This window comes from Centruroides vittatus, unplaced genomic scaffold, assembly GCF_030686945.1.
Source record: "Centruroides vittatus isolate TY-2023 unplaced genomic scaffold, ASM3068694v2 contig_1276, whole genome shotgun sequence".
Taxonomy (NCBI): domain Eukaryota; kingdom Metazoa; phylum Arthropoda; class Arachnida; order Scorpiones; family Buthidae; genus Centruroides; species Centruroides vittatus.
The window spans coordinates 298,812-322,750 of NW_027120815.1; the positions used below are offsets into that span (position 1 = coordinate 298,812).

The window sequence follows — 23,939 nt, forward strand, 5'->3', positions numbered from 1 at the left end:
CTGTTTTAAAAAATTTTCTCAAAGGTAATTCATTTGAATTATAAGTAATAAGCTTATACAAACAACTCAAAACCCAATATATTAGTAATAAGCCAAATGACTACTGGATTTAATTGGGCTACTTTTCTGTGATGATTTTTAATTAATTTCTAAATAATAAAGCCTCCTTCTAGTGATAAATTATTTAGAAATTAATTAAAAATAATTGTGGAAAAGTAGCCCGATTTAGTCTGGTGGTCATTTGGCTTATAAGTAACAAGCATATAATTATTACATTTTGTAAATGTTGTGTCTCATTGAGATTTTACCTATGTATACAATAAAATAATAAATATATTTAAATTAACAAGACAGAGAGAATCCAATTTTATTTAAAACTAGCAAGTAGGCCCGGTGTTGCTCGGGCAAAAGTAACAATAGTGAAGATTAAGATTATTATGTTATAGTCAACCTTACCCGTTTTCACAGAATGCAAGAATTGGGTCCCCCATGTTTCCGGACTAATTAGATAATTTTTAGATGGGTCTAAAAATATGTTTGATTTCCTGCAAAAACGAAAAAAACTGCATCTGTGTTGCTTTCTCTTAACACTTCCATTGTTACTTAACACTTCCATCAACGATGGAAGTGTTAAGCCTTAATCCTGTCTCTCTCCCCCATGGGGAGGAATTTTGAAAAATCCCTTCTTAGTGTGCGTTCTATATATATATATAGATACATTACTGTTTTGAAAATTGCAATGACTTAAAGGACAACTTGGACTGACTTTAAATTTGCAGGATGAATGCATAAGGGTAGACATATCAAATGATTACATTTATCATACTTATGCCTGTACAGTTTGGAACAGTACTCTATAAACTTTCTTGTATTGGGTATAAATGGAGCTGTTTTAATCACAATTTATCCAAATTGAGTGGTTACAGTATTCTGTATTATCAACCATGCCCCATTGTCAAAGAAGATTGCATTATGAACACTTTATGTACAGTACTTTGAGTGAAGCAGAATTAGTGGGATAAGGGAAGGAAGACTTTCTTGCTGTCAAATTGCTTTTGGGGGGGAGCAAAATGCCACTACAGTGATGCCAAAGATGGTATCAGTGGATAGAGGAGGCCCATACTTACTATTGTTAGGAAACTGGGCCACAGATTCTTATGACTGCATAGAAAGGCATGCATTGTACTGTAGGCATTGGCAGACCACACGGTGACATATAGGGCATTAGCAAAGTGGTAGACATTGTCATCATGACCCAGACTTTGTCTCTCAGCACTGTTTATGTCATCTGATTCAAAGAGAGTAGTCGTCCATTTCTTTAATTTTCTTTGATTCTAACTATAGATGCCACAGGCTGCAATTGTGCTTACAATGGCAGACTGATTGACAACAGGTGTATTTTATAATAAGTCATGATTCAATCTAAAGCAGCACTACAATGAGACATCATGCTCATTACCATGATTTTGGGTGCCATAGTATTCAATTTATGGTCTTGTTTCATTTGCATTTAGGATCTTAATGTTGACCTTGTAAAGGATGTCTTAATAGCTGAAGAAGTAGCATTTTTTTAGATAATCTCTGATGTTTATTTCGGTATGAGAATGCTTCTTCACATGTGGCATGGAATATCCCAAACTTCCTCCATGCACAACAGATGTAGCTTCTTGCTTTTTGCCAGATTTGGCTTTAATTCAATCTGTCTGGGTAGTGGTACTATGTACTGTACAAGGGCAGTTTTTTTTCAACCTCTGATGGTCCCTAAGACAAATGTAAATAACAAAATGAATTTATTACCAAAAGTTAGCTATAAACATGGTTACTTTTAAACATAATCACCATGAAGATTGAGGCATTTTTCCATCCCCTCTTTATCGAATGTTGCTGCCAATGACTTGAGATGGGCCCTAACGTTATTTTGAAGATCATCATTAATCTCAAATCTCTGCTCTCCTAACCACTTTTTCAATTCAGGAAAGAAGTGGAAGTTGCTTGGCACTAAATTGGGGCTATATGCTGGGTGTTTAAAGGTGGTGAAGACTTCCACCCAGCTTGAAACTTTTTAATGTGTGAAGACTTGCGTCTCTTTCCTGAACTGAAAATGTGACTAGGAGGGCAAAGGTTCATGACTAATGACGACCTTCAAAACAACGTTAAGGCCCATCTCAAGTCACTGGTGGCAGCATTCTATAAAGAGGGGATTGCAAGGCTCATCCACAGATATGACAAATGCCTCAATCTTCACGGTGATTATGTCAAAAAGTAACCATGTTTGTACCTAACTTTTGGTAATAAATTCAATTTGTTATTTACACTTGTCTTTGTTTTATGGACCATTGAAAGTTGAAAAAAACTGTCTACATAGAATGGCCCATCAAGCCCTCCATGTCATTACAAAGGATCTCTGGGCACACACAGAAACAGCCCTGTAGGACATGAAAGCAAATTTTGGACCTCTGCTCAATGTCTCAGCATATAGTCTATTATCTTTGCATATGGTACTGAGTTTTAAGCTAATAAGGTCCTTTACAGCTCTGTAAATTTAATTTTGTAACATTAATCTGTGAAATAAATTTTACTTGAATATCTAGCATCTTTTTTTGGTGTTGCAATTTCTACAAACTAGTGTGTTTATAATAATTCAGTAAGTAGTATGAATTTGCAGTCTTTATAAAAAGTTTTGAAGTTGTAGATTTGAATCTTCAATGTCATTTAATTAATAAAATTATTTTTCCATCTTGATGAAGACTAAATTTATGATTAAAGGTTAAATTCCTTTAAAGTGAATTTCAAACATTCTAATGTATTTAAATTTTACATAATAAGAAATGTAATATAGTGCAATTCCTTGTTTTAGTATCAAAACTATAAAAAAAGAATTTTAATTTTTATGATAAATTTGTTTTTAAATTGTTTTTCAAGATAATCATTTTCTTTTTTCAGAATGTTTCGCCCACTACTCCAACTGCAAGCAACGTTCCAACTGTGAACAAAATGATGCTACACAACCAACCAGAATGTTCGAAAATAGATGACATTGAAACTCGACAGAAGTTAATATCATTATTGCAACAGGAAAAGGAGAAGTCACGGTATGTTTACAAAATATTTCTTTACATCTTACATATATCCTGTTAATTCAAATAACTAATTGTTTCTGATAAATTCAATGGTTAGATATATGAATCAATATTAAAATCAACCTTGTATTCTATTAAATACAGATATTTAATATATGATACAGTCAAACCTCTTTACAGCATCGTCTTATGTAGCTCCACTCTCGTATGGTACCAATTAATGCTCTTGAATGTATCTTGCTCTTAAGTATTAACTAGTAGTATCCTTTGTTATCTCTGGATTACCAAATGTAGACTTTTGCATTGCAAAGACATTGTCGTCACCAAATTAATGTGGCTTTTAAACTCTAGACATTGACCTGCAAATATTTAATTAAATTAATCCAATATTATGAATTGTCGAAAGTAATGATTTTTTAATGTGATTGAAGAGTTGGGAGCTCATTTGGAAAGGCAGGTAAACCTTTTTTCATGTCACTTTCTGTTATTTTCTTTTGTGTTTTCGACAACATCAATCATTAATTTCTGTACTTTTGATGAATTTAAGTTTTGTTCTTTTTTCCACTTTCTTCTATTTTCTAAATAAAGTTTGTATAGAAAATTATGAATGTTATATTTAAGTGTTTCTGGATTATTTTCTAAAAGCCATATTATTGGTATTTAGTCAACATTACTATATCAGATTACAAAGTACTTTATGAATTGCAATTAAATTAATTCTTCAGTTTGTCATATTTAATGCCAGTTTTGTAAATTTGTATTTTGCTTTTTAGTATGATTTTTCTTAAATATTAATTAAAACTTAATTGAAAACACAAATTTATATATTTGTTAGAATTGATTCAGTTTGTAAGAAACTGGAAATCTATTTCGTTTACATTGTTTATCTTATACTGCATATATTTGAATATAAGCATATTACTAAATTTTATATTTCACAAATTTATGTTTATTAAACTATATAATAATAAAAATATTTGTGTAATTTTGGAAAGATGTTAATGGAAGAATTATTCTAATGCAGAAATTTTTTTTGGTAAATGTTATTCGCTTGATCCAAAATTCAATGGAACATGTTGAAACTTAATAAAATTATAGCACTATTCATTTTACAATGACTATTTTAAAATTAAAATTTGCTATTTGAAGTTTGATTAAATTAGTTGATTTTTTCTAATAATCTTTATTTGGTTTTAAATGTTAATACTTAAAGTAATGTTCAAAATAACCACTCAGTCAGTTTGACGAAACACAAAGTTTATATTTACAATATAAATGTACAAAATAATACAAATTAGAGTCACGATTAAATATGCACAAACACCAATCCAACGACAACCGACTATTCCCGTACACGTTCGTCGAAAGAAACTCCTTACGACCTCCAGAAACAGACTTGTAATCAACAGCACTTCCGAGTCAGGAACAAGTTCGTACTAAAACACTGGGGTTTACTTTCCCCAGATTTCCGTTGCGTCCAACGAGAGAGACAGTTAGAGCTTCGGTAACAACGATCCTAATCCGATCCGATCCGATCTTTCCAGATACGAACTTCCGTTCCCGCCGAAACTTGCTGCTTATATAGCAGTCGGCGTTTAAATCGTCCGCCAATCAAATTTGAATGTGCCAGCGGTCATCTTCCGCCGACCAATCATCCGTCTGTCGTCGATTTGAAACTTAACGATTCTTCCCACGGAAGTTTCTAACGGCTTTTTCGTTATGAAAGTTCGTTATAATAAAACAGGGCGGAAATCGCTTCCCTGGGCGATTTCAAACCCTACACTTAACATACATTATTTTAAACTAAAACATAACTCCATTATAATGTAAAGAAGATATTTGGATTTACGAGAGAGAGTTTTAATAAGTGTGACCCTAATAGCTTGGCAACACCTTGGAATGGATCACAAGTTACATCCTTACTGGCTACATGTCATTAAATGATGATGACTTTTTTCTTTGATTAATTATTTTTTAATGTAAAATTTCCAAAATATATAATATTGTATGTCTAATTTACTCATGATTTTTGTGTTAATTTCTGAGTTACTTACCTGGTTTAATAGTGACGTTTTGATCGCTATAACAACAATTTTTCTCAAGCTTATGCTTCTATAACATCAGAACATTCTTTGCATTCCTGAAGATGGATTGTTAAGGCCAATTCACACTATTGTGATTTTATGCATAATTTAGGTCATGACATCATTTTGAGCAGTTGGGGGGCTGATAAGTTGTGGTTTTCTATTTTGAAAAAGGAATTATACCATGTGACTTTTCGGGTACCTGTGTGAACTGTTATGTGATTTCTCTGTGCAAGAAGTGCAGCATGTATAAAACTGCTACCGCGATAGTGTGAATAGGCCATTAAGCTTGAAAGTTTTTGAGCATTTGTTTTTTTTTTATTTATTACTCCATTACAAACAATATTTTTTCTTTATACATTATTTATTGCATTGATATTTTTGCAATGAATCTCTTAATCTTGTTTGAAGTTTTACAAAATATATTTTCTTATTTATTAATAAGAAATGTACGTGCCGCGAGATTTTTGAAGAGTGCCGCCACTGTGAATATCCATACATAAGCAACGTCAGACAAGTAATTTAATCCATTCTACCTTCCTAGAGTGCATTTGGAAATTGTAACTGGTGTTACTGGTAACTGCTGGTAGTTACCAAGGCATTTAGAAAATGTGACCTAAATAACCAACTGCATTTAAAAATCACCATTATGACATCACCGGTTGTCCTGCGGTACTTACCGAAGTAACCATATGTGCCGCCAATTTTTAAATGATTAAAAGTGTACTGTGACAAAAAAAAAGGTTGAGAATCACTGATTTGGAAGAAAGTATCAGACTGAGATTAGGTGATATAATTGGCAAAGCATCTACACAGTAAGAGAAGTTGTGAGTTTGAGCCTCACTCCAGATCAATCTTTTCCAGATTAGTCTAAATATTATAGAAATATTTAAGCTCATTATTAAACTTTGAAAATAAAGTATTTAAGAAACTTTATGAGAAATATTTACATAGAAAAATAATTATATTATTATTTATATTGTAAAATAATAATTCTAAACTTACAGTAAATTTTTTAACATTATTATGATAATACTTTATATAAAGTAAATATAATGTTTCGTATTTGATATATACTGTTAATCTGAATTTTTTTTAACAAATATTTAGTAAGAAGAAATCGATATATTCGTCATCTAATATCAGTGTATCACCAGTGTTAGATAAAATGAGTTCTGGTCATCCAAAAGAAGTAATTGCAAAATATAAAAATTATGACAAGTATAAATATTCAAAGTGTTCTCCGAAATATAAAAAATATAATGAAGTAGAAACTATGCAGCAAATAGAAGATAAAAGTTCTCCACCAAGAAGGTTTAGAAATGAAGAAACCAGAATTACTAATGAAAATGAAGTGTTTGAATCAAGGAGGAAAAATGAAATATATTCTGAAAATAAATGTTTATATCCAGCTTCTAAGTAAGTATGTTTATTATTAGGTTGTTTGAAAAGTTTGTGCCTGTCATGAAACTCAAAAGGTCCTAATTTATAGCTGGGCCTTTGGCAACACAGTTTTATTTTCCTGTTTTTCTGCCTTGTGTCCAAACTTAATTAAGCTGATATTGAGAATAAACTAAACTATCTTTTGGCATTAAAGTTGTTTACTTGCAAAACAAGTAAACAACTTTAATGCTGAAAGACAGTTTGGTTTATTTTTAATATAAGTTTGGAGTCATTAAAGAGCATATTTTTGTACACAGTAATAAATTACTACATATCTACCAACATATGTATCAGTTTGTTAAGTATTAATATCAAATAGGCCATCATTATACTTTTGTTAGTGTTAGAAATGCAGTCTTAGAATGTAGTAAGGAAATGCAATCATAGGATGATAAGACTCATAAGGTTACTTGCCCCTTGTTGGTGATGATAAGTATCTAAGTGAATAATGGGCTGCTTGCTACAAGCAGTCCATTTCTTATGTACTGTATGTATTATAACTGACACCATCAACTAGGTCTAAGTTATGTTTGTGTTGACTTGCACTTATTGATGCCTGTATACAATATGCTCCATACAAATCATTATTTTACTGATAAACAATATACAATGTATTTGCACAGCTCTAACATAGTGATCACCATGTTGTTTTTGATTTTCATATAAATATAGCTTTTGTGTGATTTAAAGCTTTAAAACAAAATAATAACAATTTTTTGTCAGTTTGGGAATCTTTGAGTATGGGTCTCAGGTGCCTTGTGTGCCTGTGCGATCCGCTATTGTTTGTTAGATTTATCAAATAACTAAAAATGACACCGATAAAATCTAGATAGCTTTTGTATTAAAAAATTGGTTAATGTTACCTTAGATAGCCAAGATGGCGGCTCGTCTCTGATTTCAGCAAGGAAACAGTGGGATGCACGTTCTAACCTAACCTATTCTAATAATTTGGTTGCTAATAATTATGGTAATTTATTAGTATAGGTTAGGTTAGGTTAGAGCGTGCGTCCCACTGTTTCCTTGCTGGAATTAGAGACAAGCCGCCATCTTGGCTACTTAAGGTAACATTAACCAAAAAATTAAATGACATTTTGAAGATACCTTCAAAATAATCAAAATTTTTTTAATTTAAAAAATTCTATAGGGAATAAAAAAGACGATAATCTGAGGCAGCAAGATTTGGAATATGCAGTGAACTGTTTGAAATTTCTCAGTTAAACTCTTTTAACTTGGTTATTTATTGCAGTGTATGGGTAATTAAATTATCCCTGTTCAACATTGTCTAAAGAGAGATTTAGTAGTCCAAGTGTAACTTGATCTGTTATGGTGAGATTTCAGGACATGTGGAAGACATTTTTATAAAAAAAAATGTCAATGCTTACTTAAAACTCATCACTATGGCACTTCTAGTAAAAAATGCTAACACTTAGTACTATATAAGAAATGATTTCAATGGATTAAGTGATGTAGTGAATATTCTTAAATTATTCTAGGATATATTTTATTTTTTTAAAATTATTTTTATTGAAAAATATTTAACATTACAGTTTTTTTTTTTTAATTGAAATCAAAGATAAAAATACACATAACTTGTATATAAATAACATGCAGATGTCATTTAAACATTAAATATCAAGACCATCTGTTGATAAACATTTATCAAGAATGACGGAAATTAAGATAAATTCAGAAACTGATTTTATCACTTATTTGAAAAGACTGACTTTCAGTTATTCTTCAAAAAATACAAAATATTAATTTAATAAAATATAATTTTTTTTTATAAGTTAGCGCTGAACTTTGTTAAATGTAAAATGAAGTATTTATAATCATGATTTTGGAACTTATTACATTTATAAATTTTTATTTTAATATTTCTAATAGTAATTTTTTAATATATTTTGTAATAAGATACATTTGAAAACAAATTATTAAAGAATTTTTAATATTTATCATTGTGATAAATTTGCTGAAAGTGAGGTAAACGATCCTTGATAATGAAATGGTTCATTTCGTTCATCTTCAGAAACTCTCTCTGAAAATGAATAAAACTTCTCTAATTTTAAATCTAAATTAAATTTCTGAGTCACAATTCTACAATTTCTCACTTCATTCATTTTTATGTTATCTTAAGAAAATGTACTTTTACAAAGCAATTGAAGTTATCAATGCTAAAATATATGGAATGTTTATTATTCAGAATTATTTCCCTTCTATATATCTTTAGTTAACACTGTATAATAATTATGAATATTGATTATATATATAATTTAACAATAAATAAAGAAATATAATCATTTTTTTAATTAATTTATTTGTATCGTATGTTGTTTAATTTTGTTTTTCAATTTATTTATTAGATCTGAAATGTCGTCGTCATCTTCATTTCATAAGAATTCATTAGAGGAGCGTTTAAAACAGTATTATAAAAAAGTTGGTGAAGATAATGAATTAAGGTATAATTTTTTTATTTGAAATTTTAGATTACTTAATACAATTTTTACTTTATAAATTATGATTAATATATTAAATAAAATTGTTTTTGTTAATATTATTGCTCAAATACACCTGAACTCAAATTAGCATTTCCCAGATATTTTTTAAACAAAACAATTTTCAAAATGTTTATTTATCTTTTTAGATTAATTTAATCTTATTAAATATTATGTTAAATCTATATTTTGGTGTAATTAACAAATATTGACATTGATATCAAATATTTATGAAATTATAAAATTATTATCCATTGATTTTTTTTTCCTTTTGACTGCACTGACATTGAAGAAAGTATTTTTCATTTTTTCTAATTTATTGTACAGTGGAACCTTGCTTAACGAGCACCTTGCATATTGAGTATTTCGCTTAACGAGCAAAACAAATTGTAAACATTCGACTCACTTAACAAGCAACGTTTTGCATAACGAGGACAAGGAGAGGGGAAATCCAGGATTGTGCGAATGCACCATCAGTCTGTGTTTAGCACTCATTCTGCTAGCATCTTGGTGTTGCTTGTAATCAAACATTTTTCCAAACTTGTGTTCACAAATATTACGTTTAAACATCGACAGTCATAGCTTGTTATATAATAAACAAGCCATCTCGTTTAAATTTAATGACTAATTACAAATTAAATTTTTTAAATGTCTAAATTAAAAATTAATTATTTATAATTATTAAATTTAATACGAGATGGCAGCATAACTGCCTACCTCTAGTTAAATTAATTAATATCTAATATTTAATTATAGCCTTTACGTAGCCCAAGAATTTGGCATATCGTTTGGTGTCTTCATCAGACATACTATCTGTAGTTTTTTTGTTTTCCACAAATCAAATTCGCATTCCAGTTGCGCTAGAAGAAAAGATGAAGATGATTCACACTTCTTAACAACATATATTGTTACATAATTTTCTTCGAATAAACATTATACATAAAACATTCAAGTATTTTTTCGGTATGGAACGCATTATTGTATTTTACATTAATTTCTATGGGAAAAACTGTTTCGCTTAACAAGTGTTTCTCATTACGAGAAAGACTCTGGAACGAATTATGCTCGTTAAGCGAGGTTCCACTGTATTGTATTTATTATCTTCTTTCATTATATGAAAATAAATTAAATATTTAAAAGTTGGAAAATATCAATTTTATAAATTTCTGCATAACTATGAAGAGGGAGATAAATTCTTTGATGCTTTTTTAATAAAATACAGGAAGAAGTTTCATTCTCCTGCAGATGAAAAATAAAAGTTTAAATTATTAATATTAATGTTATTTGATCTAGATCAGTGGTTCCCAACCGGTGTTCCGTAAGCATCTCCCAAGTGTTCCGCAGATTTAGTCGCAAATCGGAAAGTGTACAATCGTATTCGAGCCGCCGAATATCAAAAAATTAAAATCATAAAATTTTCACAAACTTAAATATATATGTACGACTCGTACTTATGGAGTGTACGACTGTTTCGAATAAGATAAAGGCAATGATAAAAACTGAATGAAATATGTAAAAATCATCAGGCACAAGTTTCCCATTAAAGTTATTTAGGTATATTTTTTCCTGTCCTAGAATTGGCGTTAATAATATGAGTAGAGATTTTGAATTATAACTGCTTAATTCTAATAAAATAACTGATGACAAGCTTATATATTTCATATTAACTTAAGTAAGTGTTCCGCTAAAGAAAATTGCTCACAAAGGTGTTCTGCATCCTAGAAAAGGTTGGGAACCACTGATCTAGATTATCCATGCATATTTTGCCTTATTTGAACTAGCAAGAATTATATTACGAGCTTTGCTCTATACTAAATTCCATCATTGTAATACAAAGTTATATTTATAAACACTATTCCAAAAAATGACATTAAATGTATAGAAATTTTTTGTAAGATAAATTTAATTAGTTTTACAAAAATATCTGTCAATGGTTGATTGGAACTGTCATGTTCCAATTAATTAAAATATTTATTTATTTTGAATATTCTTTTAACTATACGTACAAACTGGAATTTCTATTCAAAATGCACATATACAGTAGACCCCCTATAACACGGTAGATACGTTCCGTGTTATAGGGGGGTCTACTGTATTTGCAGTTAAGAATGCTATGCACATTCTTAATTGCAAGTATGTATGTCAAGATTTTTATGAGTTTAATTATACTCATAAAAATCTCTTACTGCACTGTCAAGGTTTGCCACCTGACTAATGAACTAGCTGCATGAAATTTTCCATGTTTTCTTCATATGTCTAACACCTAAATAGAGACTAGTTTCCTAATGAAAGTTCTCTCAGGAAGCATTTCTCTTGGAAGATGGCTTATTTGCTGTGTTGCCATATTTCATCAAACCAAGCCAATTGTAAGTTTTTCTTGATTACATTCTACTGAAATGTAATCCTGTTTTTGAACAAAACAAATCTGTCATTTCAAATTTGAAAAAAAAAACTTGATATCATTCGTCATTTATTTGTAATTTGTTAAGCACTATTTTAAAATAATTAAAAGTTTTCTTGACTTTTCACAGTTTATAGAGAATGAATTTTCATAAGCTTTCATGACATCCTATAATATTCTTTCTTTAAGGTTACTGATTATATAAAGGATAAACTTACAGTTTTTTTTTTAAGTTTTCACACACGCTCGTGCGGCATCAATTATTATTTTTACTTCTGCTGTATTTTTTATTATCAGTTATAATAATTTCTCTACATACATGGTTTTGAATTTATTGTTACTTTTATTTTATTTTTTTTTTTAATTTGTATTGTATTCTTTCTGTTGTACTTTTTTGTATTCATCTCTCTGTAGGAAATTGCTCTAGTTGTTTGATACAATTGCTGTGCTAGAGTAAAATCAGTACTAAAAATAACTATTTTAGGTGTTTCTGCCTAAAGATATAACTGTAAAATTTCAAAATTATAATGTTTAAATTATTTTTAATGTTCATTTATCATCATGTTCATTTTTAACATATCTTATCACTGTAATAAATCAGATTGCGTCTAATCAATCAAGAATGAATTCAAACCTTCTGAGAAGTTACATCTATTTGAAACATTTTCAACATATCTGTCCTATCATTAGCAACTTACATTCTAAATCATAATTTATTTAGAATCAAAATTGCTAATGGTGGCACAGATGTCCTGAAAATGTTTCAAGTAGATGTGACTTCTTGAAAAAGGTTTGAATTTGCTTGTAATTGATTAGTTACAGCATGGAATTATTTCCTTATTCAGAACATATTTATCTATCAATATAATGTGCATAACAGAAAAATAATTAATTTTATTTGTTGTTTTTTTTATTTTAAGAAAGTATTCAAAGATATAAAATTTTTAAAGATTGTTTTGTCAATGTGGAGTTATGTTCATGTTCTTAGAATGATATTAATTTTAGTAGCAAAATTTGACTGTGCCAAAATAAATTTTTTTTTCATCACCTGTACTACTATCCATTACATGTAATTATTAATATAATGCAATACTGTGTAGTCATAATTTTGTACATTTAGAATCTCTTTTGTATATCTTGAAAACTGCGAATAAGCCATTTTAACGTAACAGAGAGGATAACTTCATTCCTAATATTAAATAATGTTTTGTTTAAATTTTGTCTGTACATTTACGGATTTTAACAATTTTAAAATTTTCTGTGGATTTTATTATTATTACTTTTTAATTTTAAATCTATCGTACAGCACATGTCAATTTCTACTGATAGAATGAATTATCTCCCATTATGGTGTAAATATAACCATAAAAGTAATTAATATTAACTTTTACATTAATATTATTGATTCATTATAAATCTAAAAGAGATTTAGTTTAATGTGGTTCAGATATGGGTTTCCAAATTCTTTAAAGTAAGGGAAGTCTGAGAAAAGTCGAGAAAATTAATCATTTCTAAATGAAATACTATACCGTATTTTACGGACTATAAAACGCACTTTTTTCTTTGAAAAATTGCCTCCAAAATTCAGGTGTGTCTTATAGTCCATAGCGTCTTATAGGTATTTTTTTTTTTAAATTGCTTAAAAATTAAGGTGCATCTTATAGTCCCTAGTGTCTTATAGTCCGTAAAATATGGTAATCTGTTTTTTATTTTATTTATTTATTGCTACATGTTAGGTTAATTAATTTTTGGGTAAAAGATGTAATGCATTACTTTCTCACAGAAAGCACAGTTCAACTTACCACTTTAGGCCAGTTTCAAATTTATCACAGTAGGCCCCTAGTCTCAATTTTTGAATTATATAAGGAATGTTCAAATGAAAGTGAGAATTTGTCCTAAATTCTAGCTATACTTTCTGCATGCTGCCATCTTTGCTTGTATCAGGAACAGACAAGTTCAGATGATTGTAAGAAATAGTCGTTAGGTCAAGTTCTCTTGCAGAAAGGGTCAGTTTAAGCCTTCTTTATAATGAATGTCAAAATGGATTAGTCCAAAGGATGCCTCGAATATATTTCAATTTTTTACAAGGGATTCGTGAAACCGTTGTTTGCTGACATGTTGAGCAGTGCATGCTAGCAATGTATGGTGAGGAATGTGTATTGAAAGTGAGTGTTTTATTGGTCTGCACATTCCCACAGATGTCCAGTAAGCATAGATCTTCTCTATCAAGGACAGGCAAACTGGGTTACACCTGAAAATGTGTCTACCATGAATGATACAATAAGAGCAGATTGACATACATCTGTGCAAAATATTGCACAAAAACTGGATATGAGTATTGGAACATCTGCACTCACATTTGTTTTACTGCAAAGTTTTCACCACTTGGGCTCTCAAATATCTCACAAGCACACAAGGACAATCAGATGGGTCTATTTTTGGAACATTGCTGAGATATCACCATGTGGGAAAGGATTTTCTGTTGCATATCATTACTGGTAACAAGACTTGGTGCTGTTGCTTTGATCCTGAAATGTACCAGATCAGCCAACAGTGGATAAATTTATCTTTGCAAAAGACAAAGCATGTCATTAAGTGCAAGGAAGGCTATGCTCACCATTTTTTTGTTTTTTCATTTATTTCAATTTTACAATTTCTTTACTCCTGGAATGGTTACCACATAGTGAAACCATCAACATTGTCAGATACTGTAAAATCTTGAGAAATTGTGGTGTACTATAAACTGTACCCTGGCAATCTCTCGTCTAGTTGGGTTTTGCTGCATGACCACATACCACCCACTCCTCCACAGATACATTGCACTATTTTGGGTGGAAAGTGTTAAGAAATTCTGCATACAGCCTTGACCTTAGTCCATGTGACTTGCACATTTTTAGATCTCTTAAAAAATATCTCAAGGGATGTCAATTTGTGTCAGACAATATGATTCAAGAGGCAGTGAGAATCTGGTTCTCCCATCATCATGTTAAACATTTCTCAATACCCATGGAGACTTCTTTTGAATAAAGGCTTTTATTATTATTTCATAATCTGATTCTCACTTTCATTTCATCATCACTCTAAGTTGAGTTTGCTGGACTCCACTGTACCTATTTTAAAATTGAAATTTGTTTGAAAACTTTTTTGGTTATAGCCAACATCCATAATTTTTCTGTGATTTAAAAATTAATTCAAGAATTGTAAAATTAAGGGACTGACTAGTAAATAACAATCTATTATTCCATTTACTATTCAAATTTTTTCTCTTAAAATGGAACAGTGTAATTGATCTGAATACTATATAGTGGAGTTAACTAGATATGCTTCGAGAAGTGTACTTATCTTAATCAATATTGGTAAGATCCAAGATAATAATAGAATTATATGTATACATATTAAAAAATAAAACAAAAGAAATGGGGAAAAAATTAGAAAGGGACAAAATGAAAACTCAGTTGAGTTATATGATTCTATTAATGTCATGGCAATACTACAAGTTATCTGTTGTTAGTAACTTTGTTTATTATATTGAATGTAGAGCTTCTCATTGGTATTGGTGAAAGTTTGAAAGTGGGTTGATGAGCAAATTAGATAAATATTGTGCATGTGTATATAATAACGTTTAAATGAATTTATTTACTAAATAATTAAATACTCTTGAAAATACTTTCACTGTCATTTCAAAACTTTTCAAATATAAAAGATTTATTAAAAAGTAATGTATATTATATACAAGTGTCCAAAACACGAGGATGAACACAATTGCTAGTGGTGATAGCTAGAAAAAGGTCACCAAACCAGTTGGTGACAACCCTGCCACATTATCATGAGTTTTGCATCAGTTTGAGGTGGACATATTCCATGCTGACAAGTCTTATGTGCTTATCAATATCCAGGCTTAAAGTGTTTATCAATATCCAGGTAGAGTACCTGGATATTGATAAGCACTTTTCACCTATTCTTCAGCTATGTTCAACTGTTGTTTGTATCTTTTTCACCAGACTTTTATTGCTTCAATTTGTAAAATCTTACAAGTTGTTGTGTTGTGTTGAGTAATGCACTTCTATAAGAATAGATATGTATTATATCAATGGTGCAGTTTTCATTATATTGCTTTAAAAATCAATTCTTTAAATATTTCTTCAAAAAAATTGATGAGACTTCATAGGTTAAATCCAAAGAAGTTAACTGATGTTATTTTTGTCTGGACCGCATTTCATCAGAGACAAAAACTTCTGAGTGTTATCTTCGTTATTCTTTATTCACTATGCATTTTGGGTGCAAGATTTTTTTGTGTAACTTGCACCCCTCATCAGGTGTTACATTTCTACAATACAATTATTACAGTGATTATTACAGTAAAATTACAACTATTATTACAACTTCCATTATTTTTCAATATTTTTCAGGCTTTTTTCAATTAATTCCCATTTTATTGATGGGTACATAGAAATTATATCCAATTGTAAAAGCCTTACTGTCCTTAATTTGAATATTATTGTAAATTGTCTACTTGGACTTTACTTATTAATAGGACTTTATACTGGTGTTTAAAGATTGGCACAGTAATGAGAGTTAGTTCAGGAAAAAACAAAATTTCTATATTATATCACCTGTAGTAATACTACATGGTGATTACTACAAGTGATATAATAAAGAAATTTTGTTTTTTCCTGAACTAACTCTCATTACTGTGCCAATCTTTAAACACCAGTATAAAGTCCTATTAATAAGTATAGTCCAAGTAGACAATTTACAATAAACTTACATCCAAACTTATTAGCCTATATGTTGGTTTCATTTTTATACCCATCAGTTTTCTTATTAATTCATCGGTGTTTTTTATTGAGTAGTCTGAATATGGGACTATTTTAAGTTTTTTCTTTATAAACAGTTCTAAATTAGATAATACTGTGTTTAAAATCTACTAATGGTCTGCGTATATCCCCTGCTTTGTGTGTTTTTAGACGTATTTAAGTTGTGGTTTTCTGATGTCGTCATAGTTGAGTATTTGTTTTTTCTCAGCTGGTGTTACCTTTTTTTGTTTATATAATTTTGTGATTTCTTTCTTCATCCATTTTTTTATTTCTTCTTTTGGTTCTTCTGTTAGTTCAACAAAATCATTCGTTAACACTCTTTCAGATTTTTTTGTTTTTTCCCATTCTTTATCAATGACGATTTGATTAGTTTTATCTGCTTTGATTATATTTAAATTATTTTTCTTTGAGTATTTTTTCAACATTGTTCATTTTTTTTAATAATCTTTTCCCCCCATCTCTTAACATTATCTCCCCTATTTTAGTGCTGTTTTTTAGTTTTTTAATGTCTTCTTTTATACATTGGAGAAACAGGAAGGCAATTCAGAACCAGAATAAAAGAACACGAAGCAGCAATTAGACTTAAATATAACCAATCACCATGGACAAATCACTGCAGCAGGTTTGGATGCACAATCAATGAAAAAAGTGTAAAAATAATCCACAGAGAAAAAGACAGTTATCTATGTAAATTCAAAGAACACTTCGCAATTGTTAATAAAAACAAAACCATAAACTTAAATAATGGCATGAAGATCGACAACGTATGGGAGGAAATGGGAGGGGCTAAAGAGCAAGCAAACAGAAAGAAAGACAGTTAGAAATGCCTTACGGGATACAGCATAACACTGCATAGCTGTATGTCTAAACATAAAACAGGTTAGTTCACTATTGTTTAAATATATCCAAATAATGGAAGTTGTAATAATAGTTGTAATTTGTAAAGTTGTAATTTTACCGTAATAATCACAGCAATAATTGTATTGTAGAAATGTAACACCTGATGAGGAGTGTAAGTTACACAAAAAAATCTTGCACCCGAAATGCATAGTGAATAAAGAATAACGAAGATAACACTCAGAAGTTTTTTGTCTCTGATGAAATGCGGTCCAGACAAAAAAACATCAGTTAACTTCTTCGGATTTAACCTACGAAGTCTCATCAATTTTTTTGAAGAAATATTTAAAGAATTGATTTTTAAAGCAATACACTTCTTGCCATATTTATCTGCATTCGTCTACAGTTCTTTCTATTCATGTACAAGCGTCATCCATCCTAAGTTTTGGACACGTGTATACATAAACAGGTGGATGGAGAAAAATTTTTCTGAAAAGGGATTGATACATGAAAAAGGTTGCAAACTCGTGATTTACAGGTATTAAGATCTAAGGATTTTTAATCATTCTAACATAATACACCTTTTCTTTCAAGCTTAGATATTATTCAAGCTTTTTACCATTTATGAATGGTCTGATACTTTACATAAACACTGTTGTGTTTGAGAGCTGCACGTAGCTATGAGCTATATTTTAGCTGCTCTTTCCATATAATATCAAATTCTATTAATCTTGCCTCAATTAATGAATATGCACTATTCTTCAGCTTTTAATAATTTTTTTATTTGTATTCTCATCAACTTTTTGCACTGTACTTCGGCTATGTTTTAAAGGCTGAGCCAAAAATTCATAAAAAAGAAAGAACAAATTTATGTATAACAATGATTTATTAAAATGTATTTTAAAAATTTAATATAAAAGCCAGTACAATAATTGGATATTTTTAAATTTATGCTTTAATTATAAGTAAATTTAATATTTTTTGTTTGTTTTCAATAATATCGTTAAAAGTAAATTCACAATAAATATATTTCCTATGAGGTTGCTTTGACAAATCTTAACATTAAAAAAATTATAGTTTTTTTTTAACGTTTAAGGTTTGTCAAAGCATGTTTTTTAATTGTTAAACGATTTTGTTTACATAAATAAAATATAAAATTATTTAAAATTTTTCTTTTTAATATAGTAAAGAATCAACATCATTGTCATTCTCATCATCGTCATCCTCTTCTTCTTCGTCATCAACTTCATCTAAAGAAAGATGTTCTAATGAAACTTATCCTAGAAATGAAAATAAGACTGATAAAGAATTATCAAAACTAGTGTATGTTATGAGGAATGAAGCAATGCCATTATTTAATCCTTCATCCTTATCGAATAGAGATATAAAAGCCTATTTAGAGAAGAAGAAGGATGATATTCACGTCATACAGAATATTAAAAAAGAAACATCTAAATCAAAAAATGGAGAACAAAGCCCTGTAAGATGGTTTTCACAGTCGCCAGAAAGTACAGAAATCACAAGCAAAAAAAGAAAGCAAGTGTCTCACTCTAATGATTTGGCTTATCACGATGATGCTTACCTTAAAAATGATGATTTAAGTGATGATGGTGAGTCTTCAGATCATAGTTCAAATTCTTCTGAAAACAGTACAAAGAAACCCAGAACTGAAACAAAGAAAGAGAATTTTAAATATGATAAAAGTAAGTCAAGTTCACACGAATATTACGAACATTCATCCTCTAGACATAATGTTCCTCCAAAGTCTCGTCATTTTCACGAAAAAGAAAAGTCACAGCAATTCCATTTGGCTTATCACGATGACGTTTATCATAAAAATGATGATTTAGGTAATGATGATGAATCTTCAAATCATAGTTCAAATTTTTCAGAAAAGAGTGCAAAGAAATCCAGAACTGAAACAAAGAAAGAGAATTTTAAATATGATAAAAGTAAGTCGGCTTCGCATGAATATTACGAACATTCATCCTTTAGACATAGTTTTCCTCCAAAGTCTCATCATTTTCACGAAAAAGAAAAGTCACATCATTTTTATGAAAAAGAAAGGTCATATGCACATTCTTATGAGAAAGAGAAGTTTTACAAATATAAAAAGTCAAAATCACCGCCTCCAGAAGATTATAAACACGATAAATATTTTAAATCTCATTATCATTATAGTAAAAATTTCAGAAATTCTAAACATAAAATACACAAAGAAAATTACTCTAAAGTACCGAGAAAAGACAAAGTCGTGATTAGTAGAGCACCAGATTTAGATGCTTTGAAAAGAATTCAAGAAGCAGCTCAAATGGCAAAAAAGAAGGATTTTAACAAATCGGCTTTTTCAAAATCTTACGGTTTTGATTCTTTGGGGAATAATTCGGAAGAAAAGCATGCTCTGAAAGCCGCCATGGCCGCCGCGCAAAAAATTAACGAGGTACTGCAGGCGGAACCGAGCACGCCCCCAGAAATCAAAGATGATTCCACAAAAGAATATTTGGTAATGCCAGCTAAACAAAGAGAAACATTACAACAAATGGAAATGTTTCTAGAAAAATTAAAAGCTCAGAAAAAAGCAGAATTAAGTGCTCAAGCTAAAGACTAGACTTTTTGTAACACGTGAAAAAGATTTTCAGGTTTATATTAATTAAAGACTGAAATGTTTTATCTACATTGTGAATAACATTGTAAAGACATAAATAAAATTTCATGCAGTTTTTTCAAACTGTATATTTAAAATGTGATAAAAATATTTGCTATTATATCTATATGTATATAATAATAATAATAAATGTCTTTATTCAAAATAAAAACTATAAAATAAAAATAATTAATTATTTTTATTTTTGTACTTACTTAATGACGATTTTTGTTAATTTCTTATTTGTACTATATTTATTAAGAAAGTATAAATAGTATTTAATTAAATATACAAAGTATAATCAAATTTTTAAAAACAGAGTAATGTAATTCATAAAAAAATGTAGAAATCACTTCACAATTTGCACACAGAAAATTGGTATAGTGTATATATTATATTAATTCTCAAAGTTATCGATCTGCAGACCAATTAAACCAAATTGCTTATGCCCCTTAGGTAATCTATGATTAATCTATGACAGCGATTCTCAACCTTCTTAGCTCTGTGACCCCCAAAGAGTAAATATAAATAAAATTAATATTTTGCAACCCCCCACCCAAAGGAATAATAACAGTAAGCCTTACTATTACTAATTGAATTTTGACTGTAATTATAAATGTAAATTTTTTTAAATATTATATAATCACATTGCACTAATTTTACACATTAAGAAAATACAGACAGTATAAAAAATGTAATACAACTATTCCTATTATTTTATGTCGTTGCGTTTATAGCGACGGGTATGAACATGCATGTATGACGTGTACATACATGAGCAATTTTCAAGTTCCAACTTGATGTGTACATGCTGGGCGACCCCCAGGTTGAGAAACGCTGATCTATGATTTGGTTTACTACTTATCCTGTAAATATTACTTTAATAATGGATCACGTGCTAAAATATTCTGTTTGTATGGTAACCTAATGTAAGAGTTATATAATGTGTGAATATATTCTGTTCTCTGACCAAACAACAGAATTTCATTTTGGAAAAATGACTAGAACAGTTTGGGGACCATCTGATACACACACACACACACACACCATAAATATAACATACAAATTTCAATGTTTACTCTAATACCATAGAATAGAAAACCATTTATTTTAATGCCCATACATTAAAATGTATTATGGGGAACTACCGTGTAATGCGACAAAAAATTGTGATTAGTACTCATACAAAATTCAAATTGTATCATCCAGAGGTATACATTTTCTTCAACTTATAGGCCCAGGTTTAAACTTGCGTAACACTGTCTGATAATGCATGTCTCAGTAACACGATTTCCTATAATATGGAATGTGTCTCCTGCATTGTACAGGACTCCACTGTGTTATATTTGTAATAATTGTTCACCAAATATCAAGCATGCATAGTCAATTTATGTATAGAAACCTGAATATGAATAACAATATTAATATATTTGTTAGAAAGATATTTATTCAATAAATATATCCAAATTCCAATACATCCAATAAATAAATATGTGATATACATAATATATGTTATGTAAATTGAACAGAAGCTGCAAATATTGATTCGAATAACATCCAAACACTTTACCTTCAGATTCTTTACATAAATGGTAATTATCAATTATTATTATTAGTATACTAGTTTAACTGGCAAAAGTACAGATTCTTCCAAAAAGAATGTTACCATTTTAATTATAATTAAGTTAATTATTGATAGAATATTGTAATGTACTATACATTAAAACATTAGAAAACTGTCCAAGTTTCACATTTGCCCATTACAATTTCTCAATGTGTGCACCTCGTGTTAATGGCATGTATCCAACCGATACTCAAATTCTTTCTATGCTCGCTACAACGTACCTTTGCCACTCAATCCACAGCAGCCACGAATCTGCAACTCCTGCAGATTACTCACATTCCACAATGAGAGATTTTAACTTTGCAAACTGCAGAGCACAAAACACCTCTATCGTGGAGTCACCACTTAAGGTGCTTCATAGTAGTAGACAACAAGACATTTGAATGCAGATTGGATGGTTATTCTTTGTCATTGTTGAGAAAAAAATTAACAAGAAGTTAATATCCAATAAATAAACAACGAAAGGAGTATTTTAATTCCATACTACCAAATTTCAGCCAACGTATGATATTAATGTAAGTTTTAATTCATATTATATGTTTGAGAACATTGAACATAAATTCTACAGGAACAACATGATCTATTCAAACAATGATGAAATTAAAAAGAAACTGTAATACAGAAGTTAGCTATTACTATTTGCAAGGCACACCGGTGCCAGTGTTCAGACACTGATAGTTGGTTGCAGGTTTGTGCCGACTATGTGGAATTTTCAGGTTTCTTTAGTGAGTCTAACACCTAAATAGGAGCCAGTTTCCCATAGAAAGTCCTCCTGGAAAGCATCCTCCCTTGGCAGATTGCCCCCATGTTGTTTTGCTATATCCCATCAAACCAAATCAAGGCCATTAATTGCAGATCCTGATTCTATAAATAATGGATTAAGGACTTTCAGAACATATACAGTGAATATTCTAAGTTCATTATTATGTTTAGAATTGTTGAAATGAGTTAAATAAACAATTAAATTAATTTTTTACATTTAGATTTACAAAATTCTTGAATTATTTTATTTTTCTTTTGAATAATTTTACTAACATTTAACAAATAAATATCGTACAGAGAGAGATTCTTCCCATTCTAAAATATGAAAATATTATATTTAAATATCCTAATAAAATTCATGTATATGAATTAAATGCATTCAAACCAAATATACTGGCGAGAGGAAAAAAATCAGGCAAACTAAGCCTGAGGAGCTTACAGTGCCTGTAAAAAAGTAATAAATCATACCACCTTTAGAAATTTCACGATATAAATCAAATAAATGAGATTTTTGTTACATAGATATACAAGACTTAACAGAATGTACCATATAACGGTTAATTTTGGGAACAATTGGAAGTCTAATGGTGACAGACCCGAGTTGTATAAGGAGGATGTAGAATAATCAGTAACTTCAGCTTCTGTGCATTTTCTGCTTTCTTACTGTAGCAGTTTTAAATAATTATGGTGCAAGAAAAAGACTTTTTTCTGGACTTACTCTGCAAATATAGCAAGTTTTTGCTTATAAAATTTCACAATACTTCACAAAACTAATTGTTTCTCTCCTTACACGAAACTGTCCAATGTTAAAAGTTCATTCACAAATTACTGCTTAGTACAGAATGAAGAAAATTAATTTGACTTTAAACTTGACTATAACTTATACAGCAATGCAACACAACAAACCAAAACTTTACACAGACTACTTGTGGCTAATAAATGTTGACCGTCAAGTTTCTGTCCCTGCATTTCATAGAAATCCGTGGTAGGCAACCTTATTTATCAATTAACCCTCATGTTAGGACCCGGCTTATCTCATTCATCAGTTGCCTTGCAGATTCTCTTGGAAAAAATTCTGAATAAATAAATACCGTATTTTACAGACTATAAGACGCACTTTTTTCTTCGAAAAATTGCTTCCAAAATTCAGGTGCGTCTTATAGGTATTTTTTTTTTTTTAAATTGCTTAAAAATTAAGGCGCGTCTTATAGTCCGTAAAATACGGTAATCTATAGGATGTCCAAAAAGTTACTGTGCGATGGAAGAGGTTTAAGTAAAGTTTTATTTACAATATTGCAGTTTCTCCTATAGCAAATGCTGGAAATGTCTCCCGGAGGCCCCAAAACTCGGGGTAGTGAGGTTCGGCGACCTAGCAGGCCAGATTCCATGGTAGTTTATGTAGTCAAAAACCAGAATATCTGTGAGCAAGCACTAATGTCATCTAATGCAAAGTGAAAATGCAGAACTTACAACTTACAGATCTTGTATGCAATGCTGTACATATAACTTTAAGGTCATTCAAATTCCTCACTGCACAGTTACTTTTTGAACACCCTGTACAATAATACTTCTAACTTCAACATCATATTACCATTTTAACAGAAATAAAATGTGTAATTTTATAACACGCAAGCTTACACCAAAGTGATTCAAAAAGTACGTATATGCACTCAGATATGCCAATTTTCAAAAATTGAGAATGGAATAGTTAAGTTTTTTAATGTAAATATTAAAAAATATGCATTATGAGGATAA

General features: G+C 29.8%; 1 protein-coding gene across 1 annotated transcript in view; it reads left to right on the plus strand.

Annotated features, from left to right (window-relative positions):
- Positions 1 to 19,913, plus strand: part of LOC136988853 (tetratricopeptide repeat protein 14) — an 82,261-nt gene extending 62,348 nt beyond the window's left edge. Inside the window, exons 14-17 of the mRNA XM_067286848.1 lie at positions 2,944 to 3,092; positions 6,275 to 6,583; positions 8,968 to 9,063; positions 18,340 to 19,913. Of these exons, the coding sequence (XP_067142949.1) occupies positions 2,944 to 3,092; positions 6,275 to 6,583; positions 8,968 to 9,063; positions 18,340 to 19,762 (1,977 nt within the window). The 3' untranslated portion in view covers positions 19,763 to 19,913. The remainder of the gene's footprint in view (positions 1 to 2,943; positions 3,093 to 6,274; positions 6,584 to 8,967; positions 9,064 to 18,339) is intronic.
- The last annotated feature ends 4,026 nt before the right edge of the window (positions 19,914 to 23,939 follow it).